This window comes from Bombina bombina, chromosome 11 (assembly GCF_027579735.1).
Source record: "Bombina bombina isolate aBomBom1 chromosome 11, aBomBom1.pri, whole genome shotgun sequence".
Classification (NCBI taxonomy): Eukaryota; Metazoa; Chordata; class Amphibia; order Anura; family Bombinatoridae; genus Bombina; species Bombina bombina.
In genome coordinates this window covers 89,736,565-89,762,877 of record NC_069509.1, presented here as the reverse complement: position 1 = coordinate 89,762,877, position 26,313 = coordinate 89,736,565, and the positions used below count along the sequence as shown (strand labels likewise).

The following is a 26,313-nucleotide window of genomic DNA, read 5'->3' as shown; positions in this document are numbered from 1 at the left end:
CCTTGGGGCTAGATTTATTAAAGCCCTACGGCTGCAAGTTCTCACAAGAACTTGCTCGCCGTCATTTATCAAGCAGCGGTCACCAGACCGCCGCTTCCCTAACCTCTTCGCCACCTCTAAGGTGGCGAAATTCAATCTCCTTGGTCTAGTCAGACCGAGGAGATTGACAGCTCCTGCCCGCGCGTGATTGGCTGTGGGCAGGGGGCGGGATTGCACGTGAGCGCAAACTTGCGCTTGTGCGCAATAGCGAATACCTGCGGGTAATTTCGCCCCGCCTCAGCTTTAATAAATCTAGCCCTTGCAAGTTGGCACTGATGAAAAAAAAATGTCTGGCTGATCCAGTTTTTGATGTGCTTTTGTAAGCCTGCAAAATGTCATTTTTTTATAGTAAAGGGACATAAAAGCCACACATTATCTTGATCGAGAAAGAGCTTTGAAATTATAAACCATTTTATAATTTATTTCTATTATCTAAACTTGATTTGTACTCTCTGTATCCTTTGTTAAAAAGCATACCTAGGTTGGCCCAGGTGCAGCAATGCATTATTTGGAGCTAGGTGCTGATTGGTGACTGCATTTATATGCCTCTTCTGACTGGTTCACCTGATGTGTTCAGCTAGCTCCCAGTGGTGCAATACTGCACGTTCAATAAAGGATATCAAAAGAATGAAGCACATTTGATAATAGAAGTAAATTGGAAAGTTGCTTAAAACGGCATGTTCTATCTAAATCCTGACAGAAGTTTTTTTGTCCCTTTAAGTTTTTTTCTGAAAGTCCAGATCTTCATTTTATTTTAAACCACTGGTGCCACATGGACTCAGAAACCGCTGGTAAAGCACTGCGGACCATATCGGGTCTATGTGCAAGTCAGTAGTGCCCCCGTGGCATTAGCCTCTAGTTTGGGAAGCTCAATCAGTTATTTTAGACACAAAAATGTCTCTCTCCCACATTGGAATGGTGATTTATAGGGATGTCTCCTTTGTACAAAGTACAGCAGAATTTCTAATTTTCATTATGGATGGTCATTTCACAGCAAAATCGATTATTTTAAATAACAAAATAAAAGCAAAGGATATGTAAAATGAAAAATTTGGAATACATTAAAAAAAGAAGAGAAATGTACAGTACAATGTCCCTTTAAAAACTAGTTATCTTATCTCCTATGCTCCTTTAAAATGTGGGAAATCAAACTCACCTTTCTCATATGAGTATGTGTTTGCTGTGCTCAGACGGACCTTTCTTTCACCATATTCCTGAAGAAGATGTTGCTTAGAACACAAAGTCCTGAACTCCTAAAGCAGCGATTAGAGTGGTGGAATAATAACAAGGAGAAGCACATTATTATAAAGGAATTTGACCAGGTCATAAAGAGTTAATAAGTATTAGGGACAATTAAAGGGACACTCAAGTCAAAATTAAACGTTCATTATTCAGATAGAACATGCAATTTTAAACAACTTTCCAATTTACTTCCATTAACAAAATGTGCACAATCTTTTTATATTTACACTTTTGGACTCACAAGCTCCTACTGAGCATGTGCAAGAATTCACAGTATACATGCATATGCATTAATGACTGGCTAATGGATGTCACATGATACTACTGATTTGAATTTCAGACTAAGTGCTACTGCGTTGTACAATGAGAATGTAAATAAAATAACATTTCAGAAAGAAAGTCATCAGGGCCGGACTGGGAATAAAAAGCAGCCCTGGAAAATGTAGACACCAGCCCTATTTACTTTTGACTCTGTATAATGCGCACACCTCATTTTTCTCAAAGGGGATTACTGGGTTACTCCTTCACTCAATACTTGTTTTTTAAGAATTATATTATATTAGTTTGTAATTAAAAAAAAAGCTGGATTGTTGTTATATAGGTAGCCTACAGCCCAATATTATCCATTAATCACACTTTAATTGTAGCATTGCAGCCCCAGTTACTGCAGCCCACCGGGAAATCTCCTGGTAGGCCAATCCGGCCTTGAAAATCATGGGCCACTGGATGAAGATACAGTGAGAGAAAACAAGGGCAGTTACATAAAGAGTTTTGGGTAAAGAAATATTTTACATAACAGTAATGAGTTTAGTTAAAGCGACATTCCAGGCAAAATTTAAATGCACATAGATGAAATACATCTTTGAATACAAACATATTTGCAATATAAATGTATTGGCAAAAATTCTTCTAGTAAACATTATCACTGTTTTAGTGTTAACATTTTTCTCTGCACGTGCATGTGAAGCATAGCTAGATATTCTCAGTGCACCAGCATTTTTAATTACTGCAGCTGCTCAGGAAGCCAGTGGGGCTGGTATCATATCAGCAATTAACCAATTGAGTAATTACCAGTCTCTGAGCAAGTGCTGTGTTTAAAATGCTGGTGCACGGCGCATACTTAAATACACAGTGAAAAAGCTATAGCTTTTATTAGAAGCATTACATACACTATTCTATTCATAACTGAAATGCATCCATGTGGATTACAATGGAATTGGTTGGAATGTCCCTGTAAAGGGGCATTACAGTCAAAATTAAACTTTGGTGGCTGCACAAATGTGCCTCTTGTCATTGGCTTTCCGTATGTGCTCAGCTAGCTCCCAGTAGTATTGCTGCTCTGAAGCTCACTTTAGCATTTTCTTTTTGCATCTTTATGCCCCTTTAAGTGATACTGATAATGGATAAAGGTGGAAACTTTTAAGATCATTTTACCCTTAACAGAAATAGGTTTGTTTGGCTCCAACCAAATTAAACCAAATCTATTTTTATTATATGTGTTTTGGTCTGAGATTTCCACCTTCTGCACATCCAACACTAACATACAATGCAGCTGATTAGTATGAATCCACTATACACATCATTAATTGACATTAAAAGGGATATGAAACCCAAATTTTGTCTTTTATGATTCAGATAGAGCATGCATTTTTAAGCAACTTTCTAATTTACTCCTACTATCAATATTTCTTTGTTCTCTTGCTATCTTTATTTGAAAAAGCAGGAATGTAAGCTTAGGAGCTGGACCATTTTTGGTTCAGTACCCTGGGGAGCGCTATCCTTTGGATAGTGATCCATTCCCTTTCCCCCCCTGTTTTGTGCGCACAGAATAGACAAATTGCGTTAGTGCACTTTTTAATGCACCTACTTAGTGTTACGTTTTCCTGACAAGCAAGAGGTTATTTTGTGATCTGCTGGCTTACAGGCAGTCATGGGGTTAAAGGGATATGGAACCCAATTTTTTTTATTTAATGATTTAGATAGAGCATGTGATTTTAAACAGCTTTCTAATTTACTCCTATTATCAATTCTTCTTTGTTCTCTTGGTATCTTTAGTTGAAAAAGCAGAAATGTAAAGCTTAGGAGCCAGCCCATTGATAGAAATATAATTTTTAATGGCAAAGATTACATATATGGTATTTGATTTACCATCACTTTAAATAAAAAAAAATGGTTTCACATCCCTTTAAATGCAGTGAGTGCAAATTACTAAAAACTGCTTCAACATAGGGATATTAAATGGAGTTAAAGGGACAGTCAAGTCCAAATTAAACTTTCATGATTCAGATAGGGCATGTCACTTTAAACAACTTTCCAATTTACTTTTATCACCAATTTTGCTTTGTTCTCTTGGTATTCTTAGTTGAAAGCTAAACCTAGGTAGGCTCATATGCTAATTTCTTAGACCTTGAAGGCTGCCTCTTATCTCAGGGCATTTTGACAGGTTTTCACCACTAGAGGATGTTAGTTCATGTGTGTCATATAGATAACATTGAGCTCACGCATGTGAAATTACCTAGAAGTCAGCACTGATTGGCTAAAATGCAAGTCTGTCAAAAGAACTGAAATAAGGGGCAGTCTGCAGAGACTTAGATACAAAGTAATTACAGGGGTAAAAAGTATATTAATATAACCGTGTTGGTTATGCAAAACTGGGAATGGGTAATAAAAGGGATTATCTATCTTTTTAAACAACTGGTGTAGACTGTCCCTTTAAAAAGATTCTGTTTTATTTTACTTTTGATAAATATAATCTATTTGCATTTTAAATGATCTAATTTAGAAAATACAGGAATTCTGTATATATAGAAACGGAAAGATGTTGAAAAATATTTTTAATCAACTTATGCAGTACATACTCTCGAGCTTCTAACTATATTATCTGCACTTACCGAGTTATCTGTGATTCCCTGAAGAATAACGGGCCTTGTGTGGGCGTACCTGGGGAACAAATAAGATCATACCTTGTGTTCTGATATCAGTAAAGAAAAAACAGCCGTAGACAGAAAAAGATGTGAACATCAGTAATAATCAAAATAGAAAATAAACTTAAAGGGACATGAAACCCAAAATTTTTCTTTCCTGATTCAGATAGAGAATACAATTTGAAACAACTTTCTAATTTACTTCTATTATCTAATTTATTTCATTCTCTTGGTATCATTTGTTGAAGGAGCAGCAATGTACTACTGGTTTCTAACTGAACACATTGGTATTTATATGTAGCCACCAATCAGCAGCTAGAATCTAGGTTCTCTGCTGCTCCTGAACTTGCCTAGATAAACCTTTCAGCAAAGGATAACAAGAGAAGGAAGCAAATTAAATAATAGAAGTAAATTGGACAGTTGTGTAAAATTGTATTCTCTATCTGAATCATGAAAGACAATTTTTGGGTTTCATGTCACTTTAACGGCAAGCAAAAACATAACAAAATAAATATAAAGGACAGTAAAGTCAAAATGAAAGGGATATGCAGAAGTCAATAATGTTCTTTTGTGAGTCAGAGCAGACCATTTAAAAAAAGTTTCCAATTGACTTCTATTATCAAATTTGCTTTTATTCCTATGGTATTATTTGTTGAAGAGATACCTACGTAGGTGTCTGGAGCCCAAATAGTGTTGCCACGTAGTGTTCTTGCAAACGGATAACATTTGTGTAAAACTGCTGCCATATTATGCTCTAGAAATGGGCCCGTGTTCTGTCGGATTTTGCTACCAGTCGAAATTTTCTACCCTGTCAGTGCGCATGCACACACTTACGTCACTGCATTCCACATATGTTGTAAAGAATGTGTGGAATGCGGTGATGTATGTGCACTGAAAAGGTAGCAAATTCTGACGGCTAGATAGCAAGTCTTGACACTTTGTCTGCGCAGGTGGTCGCATGCACCCTCAATATGTACATAAATTTAACAAAACAGTTTCTCCTATAGTAATATATATCATCACAATTAAAAGGTGACTCCTAAATTCGTTAACTTACAAACAGTTAATAAATTTAGGAGTCACCTTTAATTGTGATGATATAGTGAGCTGGAAATTACTATTCGAGAAACTGTTTCGTTAACTTTATGTACATATTGAGGGTGCATGCGGCGCGCATGCGCAGACAAAACGTTGAGACTTGCTATCTAGCCGTCAAATTTGGCTACCCTTTCAGGATGCACATACTGTACATCACTGCATTCCACACATTCTTTACAACATAAGTAAGTAGGTGTGCGCGTGCGCACTGACAGGGTAGCAAATTCCGACGGGTAGCAAAAATCGTCAGAACACTGGCTCTGAAACTTATGTCCCTGCTTTTCAACAAAAGATACCGAGAACAAAACAATTGATAATATAAGTAAATTAGAAAATTGTTTAAAACTGCATGCTCTGAATCATGAAATACATTTTTTGGATTTCAGGTTCCTTTAAACTTTCATGATTTGTATAGAGCCTGAGATTTTAAACAACTTCCTAATTTACTTTTATTATGAAATGTACTTTGTTTTCTTGGTATCCTTTGTTGAAAAGTAAACCTACATAGGCCCATGAGCAGTGATGCAGTACTTAGAACAAACAATACCAAAAGAATAAAGCAAATTTGATAAATTAAATTTGACAGTTGATTAAAATGGTCTAAAACAGAAAAAAAATGTTTTGGTTTTATGTCCCTTAAAATAAAAAATACATAAATTCCATATATCTGAATAGTCTATGCTGAAAATCATAAAGGGTGTTATATGTGGTACAACATTGTTTTCCCCAGCACAAGATATATGCTGTATTTAATATGCTCACCTCTGCCATAATTGTCCTAATTTTGTCTCTATTTATAGAACCCTCATAAAATGTTTAATTAAAGGGACACTGAACCCAAATGTTTTCTTTCATGATTCAGATAGAGCATGCAATTTTAAGCAACTTTCTAATTTACTCCTATAATAAATTTTTCTTCGTTCTCTTGGTATCTTTATTTGAAAAAGCAGGAATATAAGCTTACGAGCCGACCCATTTTTGGTTCAGTGCTTGCTGATTTGGTGGGTACATTTAGCCACCAATCAGTAAGCTGTACCCAGGTGCTGAACCAAAGATGGGCCGTCTCGTAAGCTTACATTCCTGCTTTTTCGAATAAAGATACCAAGAGAATGAAAAATTGATCATAGGAGTAAATTAGAAAGTTGCTTAAAATTGCCCGCTCTATCTGAATCATGAAAGAAAAAAAAATTGGGTTCAGTGTTACTTTAAGAAAATGAAATAATAAAATAATGTAACGTTGTTTTTGTTGTAATATAGTTCGGACAACTGTGTTTACTCTATTCCCTCTAGAGAGACTGAAGTGTTCCAGTTGTGAAGATTTGGGTTGGGTACTGTCACTATGAGGTAGAGTCTCTAAAGCTCTCTGGTTTGGTGACATTCTATAAAATGCCTGGTCATTATTACAAAGTCCCTCATTTAAAGGGACACTAAACCCAATTTTTTTTCTTTAATGATTCAGATAGAGCAGCAATTTTAAGCAACTTTCTAATTGACTCGTATTATCAATTTTTCTTCGTTCTCTTGCTAACTTTATTTAAAGAGAAAGAATGTGATGCATAGGAGCCTGCCCATTTTTGGTTGAGAACCTGGGTTATGCTTGCTTATTGGTGGGTAAATGTAAGCCTCCAATAAGCAAACGCTATCCATGGTGCTGAACCTAAAATGGTCTGGCTGCTAAGATTTACATTCCTGCTTTTAAAATAAAGATAGCAAGAGAACGAAGAAAAATTGATAATAGGAGTAAATTAGAAAGTTGCTTAAAATGTAATGCTCTATCTGAATCAGGAAAGACAAAATTTGGGTTCAGTGTCCCTTTAAGGGATTTGAAACCAAAAACTTTTCTTTTGTGATTCACACAGAGCATACAATTTAAAAACAGTTTCCAATTTACTTCCATAATCAAATTTGCCTTGTTCCCATTGTATTCTTTGTTGAGGAGATACCTATTTAGGTGTATGGAGCACTACATGGTAAGAAAGAGTGCTGCCATCTAGTGCTCTTACAAATAGATAACATTGTTGCAAAACTGCTGCCAGAAGGTTTCATTTCAGGTGGTACCTCTTGTTTACATAGTTTTTCTATAGCCAGTATGACTGTCTTAAATTTTTCAGGATAGGTGACAGTTTCCACATTTAAAATCAGCTATTTTTAAAAAATAAAGGTAAAAAACTAATTGTAAACTATTTAATACACTCCATCAGGTAAAATGGAACACTGAAAACAAATTAACCCTGTAAGTCACCAGGATGTGGTACTAAATCACAGGGTACTATGCCTAGCATACCCTGTTGACGTAGTACCTAAGTCCTACCTTCTGCCTCATGCTGGGGTGCCAGCTTTCAGCTCTACATCTGCCTTCATATGGTAAGGGAGTGCTGATCGAGCTCTCTTTACCATATGAAGACAGATCGCGATGCACAGTAACACTCTGTGTCACTGTTTGCAATGGCTTGTGGTGTTGCTATGGGTGGTGTGGAAGTGAGGGAAGGAAAGAGGTGGCGGTGCATCGTGGGAGAAAGAAGGGAGGAGAGGAAGGGGACAGTTTCTCTATGGAAGCATTTTTGGGGAGGGAGGTGGAGGGATGGGCTGCTACACTACAGAAATGGGTGAGGGAGGGGGGCCTCAGTGACAATCGGTTGGGGGGGAGGTTAGGGGGAACCCTACACTATAAAAAATATATAAATAGTAAAAATGAAACAACAACAAAAAACAAACATAAAAAATATAAATTTGGTACTGGCAGACAGCTGCCACTACCTAAGATGGTGGCTATTAGATAGAGGGGGAAGGGTTAGAGAGCTGTTGGTGGGGGGGGGGGGGAGATCAGGGAGGTGTGTGAGGGCCTGATATTCAAAACCTTCCCACTCAGGTGAGATGATCTGAAAAATCTCATTGGTACGGTGAGGCTCTTAAAAAAAATTAAAATACAAATTTTATCTTCAGAAAGTATACGTTGCTATGTAATATTCTTTATGTGACACAGAGACTACATTACAATACAAGGTCTAAAAAAAAAAGATTTTGCGTGATTTCTCTCCACGCCGGCAAGGTCTTGAATATCAGGCCCTGAGTGAGAAGGGTTCACTACACTAAAGAAATGTAATATATATATATATATATTTATTTATTTAAGAGAAAACTGCCTAAACTTCATACTGCCAGTTCTTAAGATAGTGGTGACCAGGGGGGGGTGGGGGAGGAAAGGGTGCTGTTTGGGAGAGATCAGGTAGGGATCAGGGGGGTGGGAGGGTAATTTCTACACTACAGCTAAAATTAACTTTACAAGCTACCTGATTAACCCCTTTACTACTAGGAATTTCAGAAGTGTGGTTAGCAGCTGCAATTAGAGGTCGTCTAAACACCAAAAAGCAATGGCAAAGCCATGTATGTCTGCTATTTCTGAACAAAGAGAAGCTTTTACAGTCATTTGTGTCATGATTGCAAAAAGCGGTTTGTAAATTATTTGAGTGAGAAACCCAAAGTTTGTGAAAAAGTTACACAATTCTTTAAATTTGATTGCATTTGTCAGTGAAACTGTGGTATGAAATACACCAAAATGGGCATAGATCAATACCTTGGGTTGTCTACTAAAAAAAATATATATAGGTTTAATAGGTAAATAAAAAAAAACCAAGGCTCTATTTCTGTTTAAATGGTGTGATAGAAAAAATGCTAGAAATTCTCCAGTCTTTTGGGCAAGATGTTCTCTGAAATTCCCGCTCCTTAAAGGACCAGTCAACACAGTAGATTTGCATAATCAACAAATGCAAGATAACAAGACAATGCAATAGCACTTAGTCTGAACTTCAAATGAGTAGCAGATTTTTTTTCTGACAATTTTAAAAGTTGTCTTTTTCCACTCCCCCTGTACCATGTGACAGCCATCTGCCAATAACAAATGCATACACGTACCATGTGACAGCCATCAGCCATTCACAAATGCATACACACTTATTCTTGCACATGCTCAGTAGGAGCTGGTGACTCAAAAAGTTAAAATATAAAAAGACTGTGCACATTTTGTTAATGGAAGTAAATTGGAAAGTTGTTTAAAATGGCATGAAAAATGAAAATTTAATTGAGTGTCCCTAAGGAGGGGGAATTTCAGAGAACAACTTGCCCAAAAGACTGGAGAATTTCTAGCATTTTTTCTATCACACCATTTAAACAGAAATAGAGCCTTGTTTTTTTGTACTTACCTATTAAACCTATATTTATTTTTTTAGTAGACAACCCAAGGTATTTGATCTATGCCCATTTTGGTGTATTTCATTCCACAGTTTCACTGACAAATGCAATCAAATTTAAAGAATTGTGTAACTTTTTCACAAACTTTGGGTTTCTCACTGAAATTATTTACATACCGCTTTTTGCAATCATGAAACAAATGACTGTAAAAGCTTCTCTTTGTTCAGAAATAGCAGACATACATGGCTTTGCCATTGCTTTTTGGTGTTTAGACGAAATTCTTAAAAGCCCACGAAGTGGAGACTGATGTAGTAGAATGAGCTGTAATTCTCTGAGGCGGGGTCTGACCCGACTCCAAATAAGCCTGATTAATCAAAAGCTTTAACCAAGATGCCAAAGAAATGGCAGAAGCCTTCTTACCTTTCCTAGAACCAGAAAAGATAACAAATAGACTAGAAGTCTTCCTGAAATTTTTAGTAGCTTCAACATAATATTTCAAAACTCTCACCACATCCACAGAATGTAAGGATTTCTCCAAAGAATTCTTAGGATTAGAACACAAAGAAGGGACAACAATTTCACTATTAATGTTGTTAGAATTCACAACTTTAGGTAAGAATTTAAATGAAGTCCACAAAACTGCCTTATCCTGATGGAAAATCAGAAAAGGAGATGCACAAGAAAGAGCAGATAATTCAGAAACTCTTCTAGCAGAAGAGATGGCCAAAAGGAACAACACTTTCCAAGAAAGTAGTTTAATGTCCAAAGAATGCATAGGCTCAAAAGGAGGAGCCTGTAAGACCTTCAAAACTAAATTAAGACTCCAAGGAAGAGAGATTGATTTAATGACAGGCTTGATCCGGACCAAAGCCTGTACAAAACAGTGAATATCAGGAAGCTTAGCAATCTTTCTGTGAAATAAAACAGAAAGAGCAGAGATTTGTCCCTTTAAGGAACTTGCAGACAAACCTCTATCCAAACCATCCTGAAGAAACTGTAAAATTCTAGGAATTCTGAAAGAATGCCAGGAGAATTTATGAGAAGAACACCATGAAATATAAGTCTTCCAAACTCGATAATAAATATTCCTAGAAACAGATTTATGAGCCTGTAACATAGTATTAATCACTGAGTCAGAGAAACCTCTATGACTAAGCACTAGGCGTTCAATTTCAATACCTTCAAATTTAATGATTTGAGATCCTGATGGAAAAACGGACCTTGAGACAGAAGGTCTAGCGTTAATGGAAGTGGCCAAGGATGGCAACTGGACATCCGGACAAGATCCGCATACCAAAACCTGTGAGGCCATGCTGGAACCACCAGCAACACAAACGATTGTTCCATGATGATTTTGTAAATCACTTTTGGAAGAACTAGAGGCGGGAAGATATAAGCAGGTTGGTAACACCAAGGAACTGCTAACGCATCCACTGCTTCCGCCTGATGATCCCTGGACCTGGACAGGTACCTGGGAAGTTTCTTGTTTAGATGGGAAGTCAGCAAATCTATTTCTGGAAGACCCCACATCTGAACAATGTGAGAAAACACATCTGGATGGAGTGACCACTCCCCTGGATGTAAAGTCTGACGGCTGAGATAATCCGCTTCCCAATTGTCTATACCTGGGATATGAACCGCAGAAAATAGACAGGAGCTGGATTCTGCCCAAGCAAGTATCCGAGATACTTCTTTCATAGCTTGGGGACTGCGAGTCCCACCCTGATGATTGACATATGACACAGTTGTGATATTGTCTGTCTGAAAACAAATGAACGGTTCCCTCTTCAACAGAGGCCACACCTGAAGAGCCCGAAAGATAGTTCTAAAATATTGATTGGTAACCTCGCCTCTTTTTTTTTTTTAAATTCTTTTTATTGAAGGAAAAAAGGAAGTCAGAAACAGATACAAATTGTCTGTAGGTATACTAATAACATATCTTCTGTATCACACATATACTATCCTTCTCAACATGGTTTAAACTCAATGGTAATGTTCCGAGCCAATTGCATCTTATACAGGGTCGGAATTCAAGCTTTGATTGTCACTTGCATTTCATCGTTCCTTCCCCCCTTGGTTATTGTAAATTTTTAACTTAACTTACTATAACACCCGTAGGTGTAACAAACATGCCTTGGGGTCTGGTGGGTACCTCCCAAAATTGAGGAGGAAAAAAAAAAAAAGGGTCTCTCTCCCCCCCCCCCTTTCCCCACGCAGCCAGTTTGGTTCCTAATCGTCCTTTCTATAGTATCTGTGAAATTAGGATCTCACCTTGTCTTCTGTCTATTACTGTTGCCTCTTTATCATATAATGCTGTCCATTCGCCCCTCAAGGAGGCCTCTAAGAGTATTTCTGTTTGTGAAAACGGTCCAAGTATTTGTCTTTGTATTATGGGGGTCTGTATTTTCAGTAAAGGTCCCAACTTTGTCAGAAAGGGTCTTAACCTACGGGTAATATCCAGTTTTACATCAAATTGCTCAATGAACAGGTGTTTGCATAGTATGCGTTTGAATTGTCCCACAGTCGGCGGTTTCCTGTCAGTCCATAGGCATAGTATACAGTTTCTGGCAATTAGCATCACCAAAGTCAGCAGTGCATGATGTTTGTGAGGGGTGTCGTACCATCTGAAAAGGCATATCTGGTCCAGCCGCAGAGTAACTGAAACATTCACTGAGCATTTCAGCCAGTGTTACACTCTGGCCCAAAACTGCTTCACCAGGGGACAGTGGTAGAAATAGTGTGGGACATCTGGAGCCGCAGCTCCACACTTGCCACATCTGTTTGGCATATGCGGGTTCCATTTAGAGATCCTATTAGGGGTAATGTAGTCAAAATGCAACATTCTCACTTGCGCCTCGCGCAGGGAGATACTTAGTGTCGCTTTTTTAGTTAGTTCCAAGCTTCTCTGGATGTCTATATTAGTGATATCATTCACTCCTCTTACCATCCATTTATCCAAGGTTAGCTTTTGACAGTCAGTCAATGACCTATGCATCAATGTCCTATATATGCTAGACATCGAGAAATTCCCCAATTTGAATGACGTCTGCGATATAGCAAACACCGGGGTGCTCCAGAAGTTCGGATCCTTTTGTTTAAGATCATCAACATAATGGCGCACCTGTAGGTAAGCATAAAATTGCGTACTAGGAATGTCATATCTTGATCTTAGATCATTAAACTTCTTGACCGTGTGTGTCAAGGGATCCAATAAGTCTCCAATTGTCTTTAATCCCTTATCTCTCCAATGGCGAAAGGGCAAGGTATCTGTGCCTGCTGGGAAATCGAGATTACCCACTATAGGCAGCAATTTAGCAGAAGGAGATCGTGGTCCCAAGTATCTATGAGCCATGCGCCAGGCTGCCAATGGCCCCTTGTAAAGGACGGAGGATTTGATTTGTGCGGGTGTTTCTGTTGCCTTTAAATATGGTAAGTATGTTAGGTCTATAGGTTTCAGCGCAGCGTTTTCTAAGTCAGCATCACAGAAATGAGAAGTACCCAGTTGCCAATCGAGGACCAGCCTGATCAGGGCTGCCCAGTTGTACATTCTGAAGTTTGGTATTTCCCAAGCCTCCATAATTGTACGGTTGCTGTAAGTGTTTAACCGCTATACGAGGCTTACCTCCTTGCCACACAAATTTTTTGACCGCCATGCTCAAGGAAATGAAAAATCTCTCTTATTTAAGAGGAAGGGCAGCATGAGCATAATGTAAAGCAGTCTCGGTAATGTAACCATTTTGATGAGGCTGATTCGTCCCATAATAGATAAGGGTAAAGAGCTCCACTGCTGAAGTTGTTTACACAAGTTGGCACAGTTGCTCGAAAGGTTTGAGTCAAACATATTGTGCGGATTTCTATGAAGGTGGATACCTAGATATGTTAATCCATTTCCAACTTCCGTAAAGGGATAGGTCCCTCTATTAGCAGAGTGCCTATTCAGCCACAATATTTCCGACTTCCCTGTATTGATCTTGTAGCCAGAGAAGCTCCCAAAGCTTTGGATGGTTTTAAGAATGTTAGGAACATGCTTGGCCGGATCCTCAACAAATAGCAGCATATCGTCCGCATATAAGGCCAACTGCTGCAGCTTACCATGTATTGTGATGCCCGGAAAGCACTGTCGGAGTTTAATGGCCAAAGGTTCCAATGCTAGATCAAAAAGCAAAGGGGACAAGGGGCAACCTTGCCTCGTGCCTCGCTGTAATACAAAATCAGAAGAGAACATACCATTGGCCAAGACCCTGGCCATTGGTCGTGTATATATATTTTGAATAGTCTGTGAAAACTTTCCAACAATGTTGAAGTGCATTAAGGTATTATCCAAGTGCTCCCACTCAACTCTATCGAAGGCCTTCTCTGCATCCAGGGATAGCAGGAAGGCCTCCGAAACATCGTCCCTGTACCGACCCTCACCTCTCCTCCAACAGAAGTCAATGACCTGCATAACCCGTCGCAAGTTAACCACTGATGTTCGCTTGTATACGAAACCGGTTTGATCCAGGTGCAGGAGGGATGGTAAAAGGATCTTCAAACGGCCAGCCAACACCGCCATAAATATCTTATAGTCGGCATTCAGTAGTGAGATGGGCCGGTAAAATTCCGGTAGAGAGTGGTCTTTCCCTGCTTTAGGGATGAGTGTAATATGTGCCGCCGAGAGTCGGGGATGGCAGAAGTCCACTTTGGAAGTATTCATTATACATCTTCAGCAGTGTTGTGGCTATATTGGGTTGCAGTAAACGGTAAAACTCCACGGGCAGGCCATCGGGGCCCAGTGCCTTACCCAAGGCCATGTTTACTATTGCCCTATCAATTTCCTCCGCCGTAATGGGAGTGTTCAGTTGGTCTATCTGATCCTGGCTAAGCCGCGGTAAATTCACAGAGGACCAAAAGGAGTCTCTCACATCAGGTGGGCACATAGGTTGCTTTGTGTATAGCTCAGTATAATACTCCGCAAACCCCTTGGCGATATCCATAGGTGTAGTATACACCTTTCCTCCAAATTTCAAAGAAGCAACATCTCTCTTTGCTGTGCGAGCTTTGGTTATAGAGGCCAAAAGCTTCCCTGATCGATTCCCAAATCTATAAAATTTGGCAGCTGTTTTGATTAACCCTGCCGCTGCTTGCTGGGACATGAAAGCATCGAGATTTTCTTTAGCTATGATATATGCGTCATATAGCTCTCTAGTTTTAGTAGTACAGTAACTACTATAGGCCTTCGCCAGACTTTTTCCCAGCGAAACATATCGAAGCTGAGTTTTACGCCGAAGGTCAGCCAGGTATGAAATTATGTTACCTGTTAGAACTACTTTTGCTGTTTCCCACATCAGTTGGGGATTACCCACATGGGCCATGTTGTCAAGTGTAAAAATCATTCCAGGATTGTACCAGGAACTGTTTGAAAGGCACTGAGTTAGTTAAATAGCTTGGGAATCTCAAAGTGTTTCTATTGGCGGGATACCTGTGACGTCGGAGTGTAAGTTCCACTGGTGCGTGATCGGATAACAAGATATCATGGATCTTGACCTGTTGGACCAGCGAAACAACCAGATCTGAGATCATAAAAAGGTCTAGCCATATATCGCATAGCCCGAGCTCTTTTTCTAGATTAGAAAAAATCTTTTTCTCAAAACGCCCTTTATATTTAGGCCGATTGACCTCTGCAGGGAGTCCCGGGGCTCGCAACCTATCACACATTTGGTCAGGTGTGAGTTTGAAGTCCCCCCCCAGTATAATCTTTGTGTCCAAATATTGTGTACCCTAGTGAGTTGGGTCCAGAAGAGTGCACTTTTTTGGTTGGGAGCATATATGTTACACAAAGTGTAGAGCTGCGTGCCCGTTTTAATCTGCACTATGAGGTAACGCCCCTCTGGGTCTTTGTGAGTTTTAAGAATGTCTATGTCAAGCTGTTTCCCGAAAAGGATAATCAGGCCTCTACTAGAGCTAGTGTGCGAGACAAATGCAATGTTGCCTACCCAGTCTGTTTTTAGCTTCTCGTGTTCAGAATCAGTCAGGTGTGTCTCCTGTAAAAGTACAACATCAGTGGGTAACCTCGCCTCTTAAGGTTTCCAAACCCCTTGTGCTGTCAGAGATCCCCAGACAGCTCCCCAACCTGAAAGACTTGCATCTGTTGTGATCACAGTCCAGGTTGGACGAACAAAAGAGGCTGCAGTCATGAGACCTAAAACTTCCATGCACATAGCCACTGAAGGGAATGACTGAGACTGAAGGTTCCGACAAGCTGAAACCAATTTTAAACGTCTCTTGTCTGTTAGAGACAGAGTCATGGACACTGAATCTATCTGAAAACCTAAAAAGGTGACCCCTGTCTGAGGAATCAAAGAACTTTTTGGTAAATTGATCCTCCAACCATGTCTCTCAAGAAACAACACTAGTTGATTTGTGTGAGATTCTGCAGAAAGTAAAACTGAGCTAGTACCAAGATATCGTCGAAATAAGGAAATACCGCAATACCCCGTTCTCTAATAACAGAGAGTAGGGCACCGAGAACCTTTGAAAAGATTCTTGGAGCTGTCGCTAGGCCAAACGGAAGAGCAACAAATTGGTAATGCTTGTCTAGAAAAGAGAATCTCAGAAACTGATAATGGTCTGGATTAATCAGAATATGAAGATAAGCATCCTGTAAATCTATTGTGGACATATAATGCCCTTGCAGAACAAAAGGCAGAATAGTTCTTATAGTCACCATTTTGAAAGTTGGCACTCTTACATAACGATTCAAAATTTTCAGATCCAAAACTGGCCTGAAAGAATTTTCTTTCTTTGGGACAATGAATAGATTTGAATAAAACCCCAGACCCTGTTCCTGAAACGGAACTGGTATGATTACCCCTGAAAGCTCCAGGTCTGAAACACACTTCAGAAAAGCTTGAGCCATTACTGGATTTACTGGGATGCTTGAGAGAAAATACCTTCTCACAGGAGGTCTTATTCTGAATCCTATTCAGTACCCTTGAGAGACAATACTCTGAATCCAATGATTTTGGACAGAATCTGCCCAAATGTTTTGGAAGAATCTCAATCTGCCCCCTACCAGCTGAGCTGGAATGAGGGCCTCACCTTCATGCAGACTTGGGGGCTTGCTTTGATTTCTTAAATGGTTTGGATTTATTCCAACTTGAAGAAGGTTTCCAATTGGAACCAGATTCTTTGGGGGAAGGATTAGGTTTCTGTTCCTTATTTTGTCGAAAGGAACGAAAGCGGTTAGAAGCTTTAAATTTACCCTTAGATTTTTTATCCTGAGGCAAAAAAACTCCCTCCCCCCCCCCCCCCAGTGACAGTTGAAATAATCGAATCCAACTGAAAAACCAAATAACTTATTACCTTGGAAAGAAAGAGATAGTAATCTAGACTTAGATACCATGTCAGCATTCCAATATTTAAGCCACAAAGCTCTTCTAGCTAAAATAGCTAAAGACATAGATTTAACATCAATTTTGATGATATAAAAAATGGCATCACAAATAAAATGATTAGCATGTTGAAGCAAGCGAACAATGCTAGACAAATCAGGATCCGTTTCCTGTTGCGCTAAACTTTCCAACCAAAACGTTGATGAAGCTGCAACATCAGCCATAGAAATGGAAGGCCTGAGGAGATGACCAGAATATAAATAAGCTTTCCTTAGATAAGATTCAAGTTTCCTATCTAAAGGGTCTTTAAAAGAAGTACTATCTTCCATAGGAATAGTAGTACGTTTAGCAAGAGTAGAAATAGCCCCATCAACTTTGGGGATCTTTTCCCAAAACTCCAATCTAACTGCTGGCAAAGGATACGATTTTTTAGATCTTGAAGAAGGAATAAAAGAAGTACCATACCTATTCCATTCCTTAGAAATCATATCAGAAATAGCATCAGAAACTGGAAAAACCTCTGGAGTAATCACAGGGGGTTTATAAAGAGAAATTAAACGTTTACTAGTCTTAATATCAAGAGGACTAGTTTCCTCAATATCCAATGTAATTAACACTTCTTTTAACAAGGAACGAATATACTCCATTTTAAATAAATAAGTAGATTTGTCAGTGTCAATATCTGAAGGATCTTCTGAATCAAATAGATCCTCATCAGAGGAGGATAATTCAGTATGTTGTCGGTCATTTGAAATTTCATCAATTTTATGAGAAGATTTAAAAGACCTTTTACGTTTATTAGAAGGCGGGATGGCAGACAAAGCCTTCTGAATCCCATCTTGCCAATTACATGAAAGAAAGCAATATCTGTAACATATTTTTTGAAAGTGCTGTAAACTGCCTAAACCAGCTATTAGATGCATTTGCAAATTACAGAATTTTATTTGCATCCTTTCTCAGAATATACTCTTCAGCAAAGGCATAATGTTTTGGATCAACATCTCATTTATATAGACATGCAGTGCAAAGCTTTGTCAATAGTTAAAGGGACAGTGTACTGTAATTTCTTCTCTCTCTTTTTCAATGTGTTCCCAATTATCTATATTTTATCTGATGGAATGTATTCATTGTTTACGAACAGCTAATTTACCTTTATTTTGTAATTTGAAATAGCTGATTTTGTCTAATGTATCCCCATCTATAGTGAAAATGCCAGTTACTTAAAGAGACAGTCAACACCAGAATTTTTGTTGTTGAAACAGATAGATAATCCCTTTATTACACATTCCCTTGGTTTGTATAACCAACACGGTTATATTAATATACTTTTTACCTCTGTGATTACCTTGTGTCTAAGCCTCTGCAAACTGCCCCCTTATTTCAGTTCTTTTGACAGACTTGCATTTTAGCCAATCAGTTGTGACTCCTAGGTAACCTCACGCGCGTGAGCTCAATGTTATCAAACGTGAACTAATGCCCTTTAGTGGTGAAAAACTGTCAGAAAGCATTCAGATTAGAGGCGGCCTTCAAGGTCTAAGAAATTAGCATATGAGCCTACCTAGGTTTAGTTTTCAACTAAGAATACTAAGATAAAAAAGCAAAATTGGTGATAAAAGTAAATTGAAAAGTTGCTTAAAATTACATGCCCTATCTGAATCATGAATGTTGATTTTGGACTTGACTGTCCCTTTAAACACTGGTTATAGAAAACTAGAAGGCTTAGATGAAATCATGTGGGGTGTGTGACAAATACTAAAATGTTAATTTCCCATTGTTCTATGAATTGGTTTTTAAGTAAACAGTGAAAAATAAGATATGGAACATTTTGTGTAAATAATTAGACAGATATGCTAACTAGGTCCTCCCTGCTTACAGCTCATTTAATTAAGTTGTGGTTTCAATGAACAGAAATGCTATTTCATACACAAAAATATACCTAAACAAGCAATTCCCCATGAATTTTAAACCCTGCAGCTGGTATAACAAGTCATTGGAAACACATTAAAGGGACATTCTAGTCCAAAATAAACGTTCATGATTCAGATAGAGAATGTCATTTTAAACAATTTTCCAATTTACTTTGATCACCAATTTTGCTTTGTTCTCTTGGTATTCTTAGTTGAAAGCTAAGCCTAGAAAGTTCATATGCTAATTTCTAAGCCCTTGAAGGCAGCCTCTTTTCTCAGGGCATTTTGACAGTTTTTCACCACTAGAGGGTGATAGTCCATGTGTGTCATATAGATAACACTGTGCTCACGCACGTGGAGTTCAGGTGAGCCAGCTCTGATTGGCTAAAATGGATGTCTGTCAAAAGAACTGAAATAAGGGGGCAGTCTGCAGAGGCTTAGATACAAGGTAACCACAGAGGTAAAAAGTGTATTTACATAACTGTGTTGGTTGTGCAAAACTAGGGAATAGGTAATAAAGGGATTATCTATCTTTTTTTTAAACAATAAAAATTCTGTAGACTGTCCCTTTAAACACTTTGAGATGGTAATATAGAATGATAAATCACACACAGACAAACATATATATTATATATATATATATATTATATATATTATATATATATATATATATATATATATATATATATATATATATATTATATATATATTATATATTATATATATATATATATATATATATATATATATATATATCAACTCTGCAATATATGTTAATTATTTATTTTGTCCCCTTTTCCTGTAATCCCATTCTATAAGTAGGAGTTTTTAAGTTCCTGTTAGAAATTGAAGTGCAGAACCCTGTTATATTCTACACAGTCATTGGCTGCCTACTCTATTGACCTATTTATAACTGTCTTTAATTGGCCACAGCAGAGAAGGTAACCTGAGTTACAACATGGCAGCTCCCACTGTTTTATAGACACAAAAACTTTACACTTATTTTTTTAATATTTAAACAGCTGATGAAACTTTAAAAATATATCTACATGTTATTCTCAGACAAATCTTTTCTTTGTATGCATCATTGTATCTAGTATTTGTTTAGTGTTTAATGTCCCTTTAAGGGGAAACCAATTTTACACTACACTGTCTCTTTAATTAACTGGGTGACATGCAGGACAATACTCACACAGGGATAACTTACTGCTGGATAAATTCTGTGTATGTGATGGATGCATCTCTCCTCTCCACTGTACATAGTTCCTCTTCCTCTATCGATGAGTAGTGATTCAACAGCCTGGTCACAAAACAAGCAATTATAAACAGCAGTTTCAGCACTGCAATCAAATTTATTTTTATCATTTTCAACTAAAAGGAATGAAGTGATTTTATATATATGTATAATATATATATGAGCAATTAAACATTAAATTCTGCACAGAAAATAATTATTTTATTAAAAACTTTAATTTTATCAGATTATGCATTGTTTGCAGTCAAGTGACACACCCTTTGAACGTATGTTTGTCTGTTTATCCATTGTTTTTGGTGCATGTTACAGGGCATGACAGCATGAACTTCAGTCTCTGCAGGGGTGTGGTTAAAAACAAACAATTCCCAGAGTAAAACTACAGGAATGGGACAAAGTAATTCTCGAGAAAATACTGCAAACTTTGTTTGTTTTTAATATGCATAATTATGGAGAATTACATTTTGAACTTAAAGGGACATAAAAGTGCAAAAATAAAATGCTCCAAAGTGTAAAGGGGTTAAATGCATAGTTAAAAGACAGTTTCTGAGCAACAATGCGCTAGTAGGACCTAGCTGAACACATCTAGTGAGCCAGTGACAAGTGGAATATGTGTGTAGCCACCAGCTAGTTCCCATTAGTGCATTGCTGATTTTGATCCTACCTAGGTATGCTTTTCAACACGGGATATAAAATAAAAATTTTCTTAAAGTGATGGTAAATCTGAGCGTCTAAAAAATACTAGGATTTACCATCAATTAAAATAATGTGGAGTTTCATTGATCATTTAGTAAAAAAGTATGCTAAACTCACGCTGCCTGCACAGCGCTCTTCTTCAGTGAAGTGACCTCTAAACCAATAGCCATGCTTGTCACCTGACAGTGCTCTATATTCTAGCATGGCTATTGGTTTAGAGGTGAAGAGTGCTGAACAGTGGGCGGCCGGAGGCTCGGACTTTAGCGAGCTGTCATGACACAGACAGGGCGAGTTTAGCACCCTTTTTTACTAAATGATCAATTAAACTCCACATTATTTTTACTGATGGTAAACCCTAGTGTTTTTTTAAATGCTCTGATTTACCATCACTTTAAAGGGACAGTAAAGTCAAAATCAAACTTTCATGATTCTGATAGAGCATGGAATTTTAAACAACTTTCCAATTTACTTCTGTAATCAAATTTGCTTTGTTCTCTTTGTATCTTTTAAAACTAGGTAGCCTCATAAGAGCTCAGAACTGTGCATGTGTCTTTTGTAATCTATGGCAGCAGTATTTTGCCAGAGTACTAAAGACGTGCACACTCCTGAGCTCTTATGAGCCTACCAAGTTTTACTCTTTAATAAAAGATACCAAAAGAACAAAGCAAATTTGGAATGTTGTTTAAAAATGCATGCAACAATTCCTAGGAGACACACTGACATAAATAATGCTAGGTGCTAAGAAAATGATGAAGGCCAGAGATATACAATAATATGCTTGCAACTGCTTCTCTGATAGGCTCTCCTGATCTTGCTGGTTCCTCTGGGGGCTGGAGTATTCTATGAATCTTGGCATTGATTTGTGATTCACATTTTTATCTATCTACCTATCTATCTATCTATCTATCTATCTATCTATCAACACACACACTATGAAAATCCACTCATCTGTCTCGTGAATTTTGAGCTGGGTTTCTAAGCTTTGGGCAAGTAATTCATGCCTGAGCTACACAGCTTTCTTTCCCATACATACCAGCCACCGTCCTCCTCAATATATTCTGTGTGCTCTGGCAGTGCACGAGGTGTCAGTACTAGCAGGAGGAGTAGAACTTGACTATAGAACGCCATCTGACCCAAACGCGTTAGTGATCAGTCGCTCCTAATGTCACGTGGTGTTCACCATAAATAACGATTCCAGCCTATCTCTGTAGCAGCAAGAGAAGAAATACCATTGTTTTAATAATATTACCTTGTAATTGCGCACCTAATGTGACAGTGTCACTGGATATGTTGGTGCTTTAAAAATTAGTGATAGTAAATAAAGAACAAGTAGTCACAGTTAAAGGGACACTGAACCCAGATTTTTTTCTTTTGTGATTCAGATAGAGCATGTCATTTTAAGAAACTTTCTAATTTACTCCTATTATCAATTTGTCTTCGTTCTCTTGCTATCTTTATTTGAAAAAGAAGGCATCTAAGCTTTTTTCTTGGTTCAGAACTATGGATAGCTCTTTTTTTATTGGTGGATGAATTTATCCACCAATCAGCAAGGACAACCCAGGTTGTTCACCAGAAATGGGCCTGTATCTAAACTTACATTCTTGCATTTCAAATAAAGATACCAAGAGAATAAAGAAAATTTGATAATAGGAGTAAATTGAAATTTGCTTAAAATTTCATGTTCTATCTAAATTACAAGTTAGCGATTTCATATATTAGCGCATAGGCTACATATATGAATGATCCGAGAGCCGCAACTTTACCTTCACTTTAAAGTGATGGTAAATCCAATCGTTTATGAACCGCTAAGATTTACCATTGGAACAAATAAAGGGCTTGGCGCCGACTGGCGTCTGATTTCCCGCATGGCTACTGGCTAAGAGGTGGAAACGTCACCTCTCAGCCAAATAGCGTTCTGCCATGGGCTGCCATAGCAGCTCAGTTCCAATACATCAGTAAGCCAATGACAAGAGGCATATGTCCAGCAACCAATCAGCAGCTAGCTCCCAGCTCCTAACCCTGCATTAGGTATACTTTTCAACAAAGGATACATAACAGATGGAAATTTAAAAGTTTCTGAATCACAAAAGAAGAAATTGGGGTTTCAGGTCCTTTTAACATTTTTGTATCTGCAGCTATATTTACAACTGTTAACATTAACTTCTTAAATAACGTCAGCATGGGTATATTAAAGTGAATGTCAAGTTTGATGAATCCGGCTTCCTCCAATCACAGCATTGCTTCAGGCAATGATTCCCCTGGGGGGGGGAGCCGTGATTGGAGGATGCCGTATTCGTCATTGCTGACTTATGAAGTGCTGAGCGGCAGGAGGGGGAAATCGCTGGAGCAGCTATCAAGATTAAAAGGGTAAGTATTTTAACAAAACAAGTGAAATGTAAAGTTTGATGAATGAAAGTGCCCCTGTTTTTAATAAGGTTTTTAAAAAACTGATTCATCAAACTTGACATTCACTTTAATAACCATTTAAAGGATCATTTCAATGAAGAAGAAAAAAAACACAGTCTCTAATTTGTAAAATTGTGTCATTTTAGCCTTGGTAACACTCAATAACTACAGGTCTAATACAATCTTCTATAAAAGATTATCATATAATTTAACCCAGGGGTGTTGAATTTGTAGTCTGAGACATGTTGCCAGGTGTTTTTTTATTAACATAAAACCCCAAACTTGTATTTCCTGATTCAGACACAGAAGTTGGAAAGTCGTTTAAAATTGTGTTCTATTATCTAATTTGCTTCATTCTCTTCGTAACCTTTGTTGAAGCAACAATGCACTACTGGGAGCTAAGTGAATGCGAATGACAAGAGGCATATATGTTCAGCAACCAATCAGCACCTTCTGAGTCTACCTAGGTAGCCATTTCAACTAAGAATATCAAGAGAACAAAAAAAATTAGATACTAGGTGTAAATTGGAAAGTTGTTTAAAATCACACAATCTATTTAAATTATGAAAAAAATATCTCATAATATTCCAGGAACAGAACAGTTGGTGGGAACTCTTATGATGCCTGTATATATATAATGTTATTTTTTTATGCCCAATTAACATGTTTATAAAATCATCTTCACAGCTTTAACTTTGTACTAAAGCATAATCATATGCATGTAGCACATGTTAACTGTGATCATCTTTTTATTTTATTCTTGATTTAACATTGCTTATTATAACCAATGCAATGCTTTGATCTAGTGCTGCTGTTCTTACTAGTGGCCCTAATGGTACACTACCTTGGATAGGATTTAAATACTGGATCTTCAGCTCTTGTTACTCCTCCGTTCAGTTTACGATGAGCTGGAATTTAAAAGGTCAAAGATACCGCAGGGTTGTAAGGATAAGACTTCAAACATCCTCAATTCATCCTATCCCTGTAATCCACGCGTCACGTCTCAGTGCCTTCTGGGAAATGTAGTTTAAGTTAACTACCTGGTGCAGTAAATGTGTAAGGAAGTGAAAGCTAAAAACGACATTACCCAGAATTCTTCAGCAGCACCTCCTCCTGACCTGAGTGCATTGTTGCAGCACTTCCCTACTGTGTGTGTCAGTTTGTGGTGCTTCTGTGAGCAACATCTGCTATGTTATTTTGTTAGGTTTAAATGCTGTCATGTTTTTATAATGATTATATTGTAGGCAGGATAAGTTGAATACGGCTCAGTGTGAATAGGGCTGTATACATTAGGGTCTGTTAGTAGTTGGGGATAAAGTTTTTCTCTCTCATACGCCATAAAAGCAATGGTGTTCAGAACTGTGTCAAAAACATTGTCAGAAGTTTGAAGTCAAAGTGAGCTGATGTGATGCATTATTTTGCTCTTTACATCATAGTAAAATCAGACCATAAAATGAATGCATATCTCTTTCTGGGTAATCTCAGCTTACCTAAATAGTATTCATAGTATGCATCCAGAATTACTACATTTTATAAAATCAGATCATTTCAAAATGCAAAATATATTACAAACCTATATTTTACTTTTTAATATCTAATGACATCAGTTAAAGTCTATATTACTGTTCAAATGAGACAGCAACATGTTTTTTTAAACAAACCCTCCTCAAATATTTAGTGATTAAAATATATAGATTTAAAATGCTCCTGGAGCAAACCCTCCTCAATTATATTCAGCAATTAGCAATAGGTGCTCCTGCATTTGTTTTATTATTATTATTGCCTGATGCAGCTAAAGTAAACATTAAAGGGATACTGTACAGTAAAATTTTTCCCCTTAGTATGTTCTGTATGACTTGTTATACCCACTACAGAGTATTAAATGTGCAGGAAAAAGTTAATTCATTTTTAGTTTTGTATTTGAAATAGTTGATCATTAAAACAATCAACTGTTGTTCTAAAGTAAAAGCCCATAAAAATGGGCTGAACCTGCAGATGAAGCAGATCTGCTAATATGACTAAACATAGGTATTAAATCACTAATTATGGCTGGACTCAACCAGCTGTTTCAGACACAAATATCTCTGCCTCCTTATCCCACTGGAAGATTAATTAGTGCAATTGTCTCAGGTTTACATAGCTTTTCTACAGAGTATGCGTTTATATATTCAGTGTAGGTGATGGTTTCTATAGGCAAAAGCAGCTATTTCAGATAAAAAATAGAGGTAAAGGATCTGTTTGCAAACATATACACTCCAGCGGATTACAATGTCTCCTTAGGGGCTAGATTAAAAATGGAGTACAATCTATTGTGCACAGCGGGTTATCTTTTGAGTGACCGCGCACAAAGATTAACGTACAATCTAATATTACAAGTGGATGGTTAAATATTTTAACCAAAGCATCATAACACAGTTTGACAAAAACAGACATCAGGGAGCTACAGGAGCCTTAAAAATAGGCCTTCATTTAGAGTCTGTTGAGCAAAACTTAGTTTAAAGGAAAACAAAAGGAAAAAGTGTCTAATGGTCACCAGGGGCTGCTTCGGCGTCTCTCCCGGAGCTAAGGTAACTGCTCAGCCTAACGCTGGCAGCCGATATAACAAACAGAACAAGTTTCCCCTTTGGAACGGTGAACCATATGTGAGGTAAAGATGCAACAGTGAAGGGCATAAAACTGCTTAGAGAAGTGAAGCAAAATTCATACCTTTAATAAACATTGGTTTAAAACAATCACAGCTTGTGAAAACATGGCAGTGACCTAGGAGCGTAGGTGCTGTCAGAGGATGACGTAAACTGATGCGTTTCAAGCCTTACTGGCGCTTTGTCAAAGATAGGTGTGTTAGTAGGAGGTACCTTTTTATACACCTAAACATGAACATTTAGGTACCGCCTCTACACCTTAGACATGTTAATCTCTATTGACCTTTTTGGATACAAACAACGTATTGCTTATAAGGTAAACTTTGTTAGAGAACATATTGCAGTCCCTAGGTCTCCACTACCCCTCACCAGCCACCAATAGCCATGCCTAAAATTGGAGCAGCCGGATGCTTTCTAGGCTTCCCATCTGTGAAATATATAATGTGTGTGTAGTATAAATATATATATATAATGTTTCATATTATGTTATTATGTATAAATATATATATATATATATATATATATATATATATATATATATATATATAT

At 37.7% G+C, this 26,313-nt stretch overlaps 1 protein-coding gene across 3 annotated transcripts in view; it reads right to left on the bottom strand.

The window, feature by feature from the left end:
- JMJD8 (jumonji domain containing 8) overlaps positions 1 to 26,313 on the bottom strand; it is a 130,392-nt gene that overhangs the window by 54,774 nt on the left and 49,305 nt on the right. For 2 of the 3 annotated variants that reach the window (XM_053694997.1, XM_053694998.1), the window contains exons 2-5: positions 21,750 to 21,921; positions 19,976 to 20,068; positions 4,173 to 4,221; positions 1,196 to 1,292 (exon numbers count right to left, since the gene is read on the bottom strand). In XM_053694997.1, the coding sequence (XP_053550972.1) occupies positions 1,196 to 1,292; positions 4,173 to 4,221; positions 19,976 to 20,068; positions 21,750 to 21,844 (334 nt within the window). In that variant the 5' untranslated portion in view covers positions 21,845 to 21,921. Of the gene's footprint in view, positions 1 to 1,195; positions 1,293 to 4,172; positions 4,222 to 19,975; positions 20,069 to 21,749; positions 21,922 to 23,966; positions 24,176 to 26,313 lie in introns of those variants that run through there. The other variant, XM_053694996.1, reaches the window with a different exon arrangement.